The 10247-nt window shown below is 45.1% G+C and overlaps 1 protein-coding gene across 2 annotated transcripts; it reads left to right on the plus strand.

The window, feature by feature from the left end:
* Positions 1-535: 535 nt before the first annotated feature.
* On the plus strand, positions 536-8772 carry FCRLA (Fc receptor like A). Of its 2 annotated transcripts, none has more exons than XM_067728426.1 (6): positions 536-759; positions 4405-4419; positions 4651-4842; positions 5163-5429; positions 5903-6187; positions 7026-8772. In XM_067728426.1, the coding sequence occupies exons 1-6, from the start codon at positions 681-683 to the stop codon at positions 7322-7324; spliced, it is 1137 nt and encodes a 378-aa protein (XP_067584527.1). In that variant the 5' UTR covers positions 536-680; the 3' UTR covers positions 7325-8772. The 2 variants fall into 2 exon arrangements, with proteins under 2 accessions (XP_067584527.1, XP_067584528.1); XM_067728427.1 differs by having other exon boundaries at positions 4690-4842.
* The last annotated feature ends 1475 nt before the right edge of the window (positions 8773-10247 follow it).

Here is a 10247-nt window from a genome sequence, read left to right on the forward strand (position 1 = left end):
ATTCTCACCATTGCTCTCCCTGTGACTTTCTGGGTAGCCTTCAAGCAATTTCCTGCCTCCTGTCCCCAGTTATTTCATCAGTGAAATGGATGATTGTTGTACTGACCTTTTCCAGGGTTTGTGAAGGCTGGTGGGATATCAGACAATTGTGTGCTTTGGAAGGTCTCTGAACTCTATGGGGGAATCTTTGAACAATTGAGAGGGCTATCATTTCATCCACAACCCTAAGGGTGCTATTGATGCTGGAACCCACCTGGTTAATCTGAAGGATGAAAGCTGATTGCAAAGTTGAAAATAGGCCCCAGGGACTTCCCTGGCGGTCCAGTGGTTAAGAATCCACCTTCTAATGCAGGGGATGCAGGGTCTGTTCCCTGGTTGGGGAACTAAGATCCCCCATGCCTCGGGGCAACTAAGCCCGTGCGTCGCAACTACCGAGCCCAGCCCACGCACTCTGGAGACTGCGCACTACAACTAGAGAGAAGCCCGCGCGCCACAACTAAGACCTGACACAGCCAAAAATAAATAAATAAATAAACAAATAAATAAATAAAATTTTAAAATAGGTCCCATATGAAAGGAGATCAGACAGTTAGATTTACTTCCTCTTTTCTAATTTGAGAGGTATCGTGTTGAAGAAAATCAGTGTGTTAGAAGCTGCAGGGGACCTAAACACAGTCACCATGAAGCTGGGCTGTGTCCTCATGGCTGGGGTCTTCTACTTTTCTCCTGCTATGCTCTGGGCAGCCCAGATGCTACTGGGTAAGTAAAATCTTTGAATGTGTGGAAATGGAGATATTCCTGACTTTGGGGAAAAGACCCAGGAAAGAAGCAGGGACTAACTTCAGCCCTCCAAAGAAGCCGTGTTCAGGTGGGATAAGAAGGATAGTATAAGCAAGTTTGGTGTGCAGGACTGAATGGCTCTTTCTGAATATAAAAATCTTCAAAGTTTTTCCATCCTAAAAGTCCCCTTGACTATGATGTCTTCTTTAGCTACCATCTCAGTTCTTTTCTTCCTTTTCTCAGATAAATTTCTTGAAAGAGTAGTCTGAACTTGCTTTCTCCACTTCCCCACTTTTCACTCACTCCTCAATGCTTGCAGTCTGGCTTCCACTGGAAACTTCCACTGGAAGTTTTGGTCAGGGTGCTATGACCTTTATACTGACACTGCACTTTTTTTTTTTTTTTTTTTTTTGCGGTACGCGGGCCTCTCACTGTTGTGGCCTCTCCCGTTGCAGAACACAGGCTCTGGACGCTCAGGCTCAGCGGCCATGGCTCACGGGCCCAGCTGCTCCACGGCATGTGGGATCTTCCCGGGCCGGGGCACGAACCTGTGTCCCCTGCATTGGCAGGCAGACTCTCAACCACTGCGCCACCAGGGAAGCCCAACACTGCACATTTTTAAAATCTTATCCTGCTGGGCTTCTCTGTATTGGGCACTGTTGATCAGTTATTCTTCCTCGGCAATATCTACTCCCCTGGCTTCTCCCTGTACTCCATGTATCTCGCTTGGTCCCTTTGGTGGCTTCTCTTTCTCTTTTTTTAAAAAAATTTTTATTTTATTTATTTATTTTAATTAATTAATTAATTAAATTTTTTTTTTTTTTTGGCTGCATTGGGTCTTCGTTGTTGTGCATGGGCTTTCTCTAGTTGTGGCGAGCGAGGGCTACTCCTCATTCTGGCGCACGGGCTTCTCATTGCGGTGGTTTCTCTTGTTGTGAAGTGTGGGCTCTAGGTGCATGGGCTTCAGTAGTTGTGGCATGCAGGCTCAGTAGTTGTGGCGCACAGGCTTCGTTGCTCCGCGGCATGTGGGATCTTCCCGGACCAGGGCTTGAACACATGTCGCCTGAATTGGCAGGCGGATTCTTAACTGCTGCGCCACCAGGGAAGTCCCTCTTTCTCTTAAAGACTGGTGTTTTCTACAGTTGTATCCTTGCCTCCCTACTTTTTAATTTACAGTCTCCTTAGTAAGCTATTTGTCTGTATAATTTTTACCACTACAACTCTATAATTAAGAGGTCTAAGTCATATCTCCAACCCTAATCATGCTTTTGAGTTTCACATTCAAACATCAAGCTTTGCACAAGACATAGCTACCTGTATGTTTCAAGGTATCTCAGCACAATATGACCAGAGCTCTGTCCTCTTGGTCCCTCCCTCTCCTAATTTCATCTTCTTTTTGGCTGTGCCACACTGCTTGCGGGCTTGTGGGATCTCAGTTCCCTGACCAGGGATTGAACTCCAGGCCATGGCAGTGAAAGCCCAGAATCCTAACCACTAGGCTACAAGGGAATTCTCCTAATTTCATCTTTCACTATTTCTGATCTCAGTTAATGGTATCCACCCTGATATCCTGGTCAAAAACTTGGGAGACAACCTAGATTCCTCCTTCTCCTTCATCCTCTACACATGATCAATTATCAAGTTTGGCAATGTCTACCTTCTAAGTTGGTCTTAGAGCCCGTCTCTTCCCTGAAACATAACTAACGGTATCCTAGGACAAGCCCTCATCATTTCTGTCTTGGGCTAGACCAACAGCTTCCTAACTAATCTTCATATCTCAGCCTTGTGTCCTTGAAATACATTCTGCACTCTGCAGCCAGAGTGATTTCTAAAATCCAAGTCTGCTAGCCTAAGATACTTATCATGGCATTAAGGGTCCACCGTAACTTGGCATCTTTTAAAACTTTTCAGCTTCTTCTCTCACCCTTTGAGCCTTGCAATTTATTCTCTAATAAATCCCAACTTGCTTATATTCACACACCAGACCCCTACCTATCTCCAAAGTTTTGCTCATACTGCTACTTCTGCCTGAAATGAGCTCTCCCCATTGCTCCCTATTCCTCTCTCACTTACAGACTCTTGGCATCCCTAAAGACTCAGCTTAGGTGGCATCTTTACCGGGAAATCTTCCTTGAACCCTCCTCTCTGCTTTGATGGCTACCTGTGATAATTCTTTCATATTACTTTCTTCCTTGTGCTGAAACAATCTCTTCCCATGCCTGTGCATCCACTGAACTGAGAGTTATTTGTAGGCAGGGACAATGCCTTTTTGTTTGTTTTTTAACTTTCTCTTATTTATCTTTGAATTCTCAGCACCTGCTTTATCCCTGCACAAGAGTTGTTTTATTGAACTCATAGAGACAGGACTGGGTGACTGTATTAAGATACAGCAGTGGTATTGTTGTGAGAACTCTAGACATGGAATCAGATGCTCTGTTTTCAAGCCCCTCTTCTTTTAGTTACCAGCTCTATGCCACTTTGAAAAAGTCACTTTTCATATTTCTGAATTTGGTTTTCCTATCCATAAAATGAGAATAATAACAACTACTACATAGTTTATTGAGTGAAAGTGCCTGATAGCCCAACAGTATTTTATTTTAGAAAAAGACAGGAGGCTGAGTCTAGTTGAGTGACAATGGAGGAACTGAAAATGGGTAGCAGAGTGGTGAAGGGAGCTGAGAGAGGATCTAAAGAAAGTACTTGGTACTATTTAATGAGAATTAGGAAGTAGAGAGGGGCCTTGCTAAGGGAGGTTACAAGGTCAAAGAAGAGTCCTGGGCCTTTGGAAGTGGAAGGGAACAAAAGCAAGTAGGATAGGAAAGGACAGAGTGAATAACTGAGTACATGTTAATGACCATGGAGCCAGAAGAGGAGGAGAGGCATTATGAGGGACAAGAAGCAGTCGTGGAGATGGGAGAAATTTACCTTGCCTTGGTCAACCATGGAACTAAGAGATAGGTTGAGGAGACATGTAGTGAGAAATCTGTAACTCTATTCAACCCCAAGCAAAGAAAGAATTGTTCCATAGTTACCAGTACAGACTGAGAGTAGAGGTTCAGGTGTAGAGAGAAAGACACAGGATGGACTCTACCGTTGCCAGGGAAAGTTCAAGGGACAGAGGACATTAAGTTAGAGATGGCTGAAAAAGGAAGACCTGAAAGGGGGAGCAAGGAAGAAGATACTAAAAGCTAGTTTGTAGATAACATGTTCAAGGATGAAGAACCAAGTGAATTTGGGGAAATGAAAATTTGGAAGAAAGTCCCCAAGGAAGGTCTGAAGACTAAAGTAGATCATGTCTGAACAATGAAGTAAAAAGAACACTGATTTTGGACTCAGACATACCTGAGTTTCTTGCTCCACTCCCTACTCTCTTTTTAAATTGGGGGTAAACGAATTGACTTTTCTAAACCTGTTTCATTTAAGATTTATAAAATGGGAGTGAAATCACATACCTAGAAATCTTGCAAGATTTGTGTGATAAGGTGTGAACATGGCTGGCAGTGTCTGGTATGTGGTAAACACTCAACAAATGTTAGAATCTGATCATCTCCCTTTCCCTCCTGTCCTGTGTCTGCCGGCTCTGGGGTCCTCGTTGTCTTTGGCCTCTGGCTTCCTGCACTGCAGCTGGATGTCATACTGGTGAGTTCACCATTCTCTCCCCCGCACCCCTTCTTCAAACCACAGTCCGTTCACTGACAGCACCTGGAAGCCAGCGAATCAAGTCAGCTGTATCCCTCCGAGAGATCCATATGGGTCTCTTGGAAAAAATGTTTTGATGTCTTCCTATTCCACTCTAAAAAACATAATTCCCTGAGGAGAGGGAGGAACTCTTGCGGAAAGCAATTTCCTGTCCTCTTTCTCCAATCACAGCATCATTTTCTGGTTCTTCTCGGACCATGCCCTCCTCAGCTGCCGGTTTTGAGGCGCTCCAGTGCGAAGGACCTGTCAGCACCCAGGAGGGCAGCTGCCACACTGAGGATGACTTGACGGACCCAAGGGAAGTCGACTTCCAGGTCAAGGGCTACACTTTCAGTGAACCCTTCCATCTGATTGTGTCCTACGGTGAGGTCCCAGGAAGGACTGACCAGTGCAGGCCAGGTCTTTCTCCCATTTCCCAAAGTTCTCCTTTCAGCCCCACAGCCCACTCAGGAAGGTGCCCCCTGAAACTGGCCAGGGGATGAGATATCATCTGCCCCATCTTCAGCCCAAGAAGCCAGGGTGCCCTCTGTGCTAGGCCCTAGAGAAATTGTTCCATACTCCCAACCAGTGGTGAAAGTTACCTGGCCCCTCAGAGAAAGATTAGAGTGGTCTGTTGTGGGCAGCACTGAGGGAGCTCCCAAGGAAGGCAGTGGGTCACACTCAGCTCTTGCTTTGGACCGCAGACTGGCTGATCCTCCAAAGTCCAGCCTGGCCTATATTTGAGGGAGACCCTCTGGTTCTGCGCTGCCAGGCCTGGCAAGACTGGCCACTGACCCAGGTCACCTTTTACCAAGATGGCTCAGCCCTGGGTCCCCCTGGACCTAACAAGGAATTCTCCATCGCCGTGGCGCGAAAGACAGACAGCGGGCACTACCACTGCAGTGCTATCTTCAGGAGCCCTGGTCCTGGGAGCCCAGAAACGGCATCTCCTGTGGCTATCACAGTTCAAGGTAAGAGCTAGAGGCCGTGTCATTGTGGCAGAGGCAGGTGGGGAGAGACAGAGGGACCAGAAATGTCTTTCACTGGAGATGGTAAGGTCACTGAAGGGTTAAGGAGTAGGTTGCTGACAAATGTCCAAGTTGGGCTTCAAAAGGGGCAGCATCTTAGCATTGCCTTTTCAAGTCATTTAGCCCAACTCCAAGTTCAGCATGTTTCCTGCTGCTTTGTCCTACAGTTCTATGCTTCCCAATGTTCACTGACTAGGCATCTGGATTACGGTCAGATGTGCCCATCTCTAGATCTTTTCTAGTCCTGTCTATTGAAGAGAGATAGGACTTGAAAGTTTCAAATGGGAACTTCTCTAAGAGAACTCCTTCCCGATTGAAATAGGGGAAGGAAAGTGTGACTGGGGGTCTTTGCCTGTCATGGGTCCACCTGAATGTAGGATGGCTGAGCTCTTCTTCCTCACCTATCTCTCCCCCAGAACTGTTTCGAGTCCCGGTTCTCAGAGCCACACCTTCAGCTGAGCCCCAAGAGGGAAGCCCGGTAACCCTGAGCTGTCAGACAAAGCTGCCCCTGCAGAGGTCAGCTGCCCACCTCCTCTTCTCCTTCTACAAGGACAGCAGGACAGTGCGTAGCAGGGGCCCTTCCTCAGAATTCCAGATCCCTACTGCTTCAGAGGCACACTCTGGGTCCTACTGGTGTGAAGCAGCCACTGAGGACAACCAAGTTTGGAAACAGAGCCCCAAGCTGGAGATCAGGGTGCAGGGTGAGTTAGTGTGTATATGTCTGGTGTGTGTGAAAAGGCAGAGGTGGGGGGGAATAGGACAATTGGGTTTTTGAGCTAAGGTTCAGTGTAAGCAGGTTAAGAAAGGACACATGGGAGGCAGGAACCATAAGCCAGAGTCCCTAGTGATGGAAGAAAGCACAAATAGGAAACTTCTCCCTCAGACTGTGGCGTATACCTCATCAAACGAAGACCTGAGCCAACTCCACAGCTGCTTCCCCGTAGACTTTACACTCCCTACATGACCTCTGGGCATTTGTAGGAATATAGTATCTACTGTGAGGACGAAGTAGTCTGGAGTTCTTATTCAATTCTGGGAGTCCCCATTAAGAAGGCTGCATTTGACCTGAAATATACGCAGAGGAGGTGTCCAGGGTAGTGAGGGCGCTTGGGTCATGTCAGAAGGAAAATAATGGGAGGAATGGGAGATGCTCATTCTGAAGAGGAGGTGACTCGAGGGGCCAGCAGAGGTGTCCTCAAAACACTGAAGGCTGGCACAAGGGTAAGGAATTACACTAATGGCATATACAATAAGAGGTTGACCTAGGACCAGTTACCACATGCATGTTGTAAGGAATTAGACTGAAAGGGGAAGAACTGGCTAATATCCATAGTCCTCTAATGATGAGGCTTCATTGTGCAAGATTTTCAAGCAGAAGTAACTATGCTTCACATTCAAATTTGGACCAGAGTCCTCAGGATTTTGTTGCCATTGGGCCCCACAGCTATTTTCAGAGAATAAGAAAGACTGACCAGGAATATGAGGGTAGGGCCAGAGTCAGACTTCACTCTTGTCTGTGTCTCCTATCCCATAATCCAGGTCCCTCCAGCTCTGCTGCACCCCCCACCTTGAATCCAGCTCCTCAGAAATCAGCTGCTCCAGAAACTACTTCTACGGAGCCCCCTGGGCCTCTGCCTCCACTGCCCACCCCTTCTTCTAAGGATCTGGGCTCCTCTTCTCCTCTGCACTTCCCAGATCCCCATCTGCATCACCAGATGCGTATTCTCCTCAAACAAATACAGGATATGAGGGTCATCCTTGGTCACCTGGTCATGGAGCTGAGGGACTTGTCCAGCCACCTGAAGCTTCAGGCCACAAAGGATCCTGCCAAATATTAGTAAATAATTCACCTGCCGTGTTGCTCAACTACCCCCAATAAATCCAACTCTTTCTAGTTGTCCTCTTTCTGTTCCATACTTAAGCATAAGTAGTTTTACAAGCTGCCCAGTGTTTCGTTAGAGTTAACAGGGATAGGTGAGTATAAATAAACGTGTACAAAGTGGTAATTAGAGTTTAGCTATAATTGTATATTCTCCCTGAACATGACAACATATTCCTGCTCTATCTAGACCAGGAGTTGCCTTCTGTTGCCCAGACCAGAATCTGGTGATTGAAAGAGAAGCAATGAGATGATAGATTTAATGCAGCAATCTCAACCAAGGGCAATCCCTCCCCACCCTAGGGGACATTTGGCAATGTCTGGAGAAATTTTTGATTGTTACATTGCAGGGAGGGTGTGCTCCTGGTGTCTAGTGAGTAGAAGCTGGGGATGCTGCTAAACATCCTATAATACACAGAACAGCCTTCCACAACAGAGGATTATCTGGTCCAAAATGTCAATAGTGCTGAGGTTGGGAAACCCCAGCCTAATGGAGGTGTTGGACTCTGGGGTGGACCTTTGCTTCTTCTACTTATTCTCTCCTCCTAGCCTTATTCAGCAAATATTAATTACGTGCTGGTATTTTGTTGGCCTCTGCTACATGCCCAAGTTGATGCTATGTTAAGTATACCCATAAGACAGTGTCTCTGTCTATAGAAAGTTTACAATTTGGGATGGAGGGGCAGTAATACTCCTACCCATTAAACAATTAAAGCAAGGTATATAAAAATTTCCCATAGGATCCTAGTGGACTCAGAAACATGTGATCGAGTAGAACAATGCCAGAGCAGCAATTATTTGTTTTAATCCATCTCTGAAATAGTTTTCTTTAAAAATATACATAAATCTATTTTGGTACCATAGTAATACTTTATTTTCTATGCTTGGACTGCTATTGTATATTCTCAGCCAATGAGAGCGAGCCTGCCAGATTCTACAGGAAGTTTTGGTCAGTGAGTTAGCACACCATTTCATGACCTCAGCCAAAGAGCGTTCTACCACGTTTCTCCTAAATCATGTGGTATGAGGTTATCCAGTGTACTTTTTCTTTGTGCCATTTATTCTGTGTATAGTTTGGACCCACAGTTATTTACAAAATATGTACCTGTGATCGGTCCAGACATGCCACAAAGAAATAAAGGAACAGAATCATGCTGGATGTTAAAATTTGAGTTTTATGGTGGTTCCTAGCTCCCTCTAAAATGCCAGTTTTATGGTGGCTCCTAACACCTTCAAGTGGAAAGATGAGAAAGAAACTGGAAATTGGTAAAAGTCCACAAATATCACTGCAGCGTGAGAGGATCGATTAACAACTGTATGAATGGGAGTTGCAAGAAATGATGACCAGAGATACGTCATTTGGTGGATGACCAAAGTGGAAGCTTAACTGCCAGTGGACTATGTTGGATCTCCAAAGATACTATGTTATAACCATTCTACATGGAATTGATTTCAGCTAATGGTACCATGTTCATGAATGCATCCTGCAAGCTCATGCTAAATAAGGAAGTCATGTCCAGACAATAAAAGCTAACCTAGATCAAGAAAGGAAGAAGTGGGTGCAGCTGACTAAGTGTCTCACTTCTGTACTCGTCATCCATGTGTCTGTGTGGACCTCTATCGTCACACTGCATTTTAATTTTTTGCTATCTTATTTCTGTTCACTAGAGGGTGAACACTTGGAGAGCTCCTTGAGCTCTCTGATCTACATTGACTCATTGGTGTCTAGTTTAATGAGGCATATTTAAACTCTTGTAAATTTTGTTTCATTGAATTGAATTGGGTCAGCATAATAAGGGAAGGCATCCTGAAGAAGATGGGAATTAAGCTGAACCTTAAAGGACGAGTGGTATGTCTGGCATCAGCAAAATCTCCAGATTCTCCCCAGGGGGCCCAGATTTGGTCAGGAGCTTGGAAGCCTCAGGGGGAGAATCTGTTATCATCAGGGATGAGGAAGGCAAGAACATAACTGAAAGAATGAAGAGAGAGAGACAGAGAGGCAGAGAGAGAGAGCTTTTATCTGTCTCTACCTGTCCTGGGGAAGTTGGAGAGGGGGTGGGAAAGAGGAATTGTTATACTAGATTGGGTTTATGACCTGTGCAGTTTAGGATTCTGTAACCCACAGAGGTCCTAATGCAGCTACACTGGATGTTATCTCTGAAATAAACATTAGATACAAAGCACATCTATTATCTTGTAAAGGCGAATACTTGCATACCCTATAACCCAGAATTCCATGCCCGGATATATATGCCGAGTACATGTACACCAGAAGACAAATACAATAATGTTCATAATAGCACTATTTGTAAAATCAAAACTTTGGAGTCAATTCAGTTGTCCAATGAAAAAATGGATAAGTTGTGCTAGCTTCACAGAACAGAATACTATACAACAGTAGAATAAATGAACCCTAGCTACAATGCAGCAACATAAAAGAATATCAGGAATATTAACATTCAGTGCAAAAAGCAAGTCCCAGAAGATACCATATGGTGTGACGCCCTTCATACAAAGGAATATATTGCTTAACCATTCACTCATACATACGATAAACCTTTTTAAAAAGGCACAAAAATGGAAACACCAAGGTCAGGATAGTAGTTACCTCTGAGGGGCTAATGGGAGAAACCATCGGGGAGGAGCACACAGGTAGATATAATTATTAATTTTTTTAATTTTAAAAATGTATTTCATTTATTTATTTTTGGCTGCATTGTGTTTTCGTTGCTGCGCGCGGGCTTTTTAAGTTGCGGCGAGCAGGAGGCTACTCTTCATTGCAGTGCACGGGCTTCTCTTGTTGTGGAGCATGGGCTTTAGGCGTGTGGGCTGCAGTAGTTGTGGTATGTGGGCTCTAGAGTGCAGGCTCAGAGCGTAGTTAT

This window comes from Pseudorca crassidens, chromosome 2 (genome assembly GCF_039906515.1).
Source record: "Pseudorca crassidens isolate mPseCra1 chromosome 2, mPseCra1.hap1, whole genome shotgun sequence".
Lineage (NCBI taxonomy): Eukaryota > Metazoa > Chordata > Mammalia > Artiodactyla > Delphinidae > Pseudorca > Pseudorca crassidens.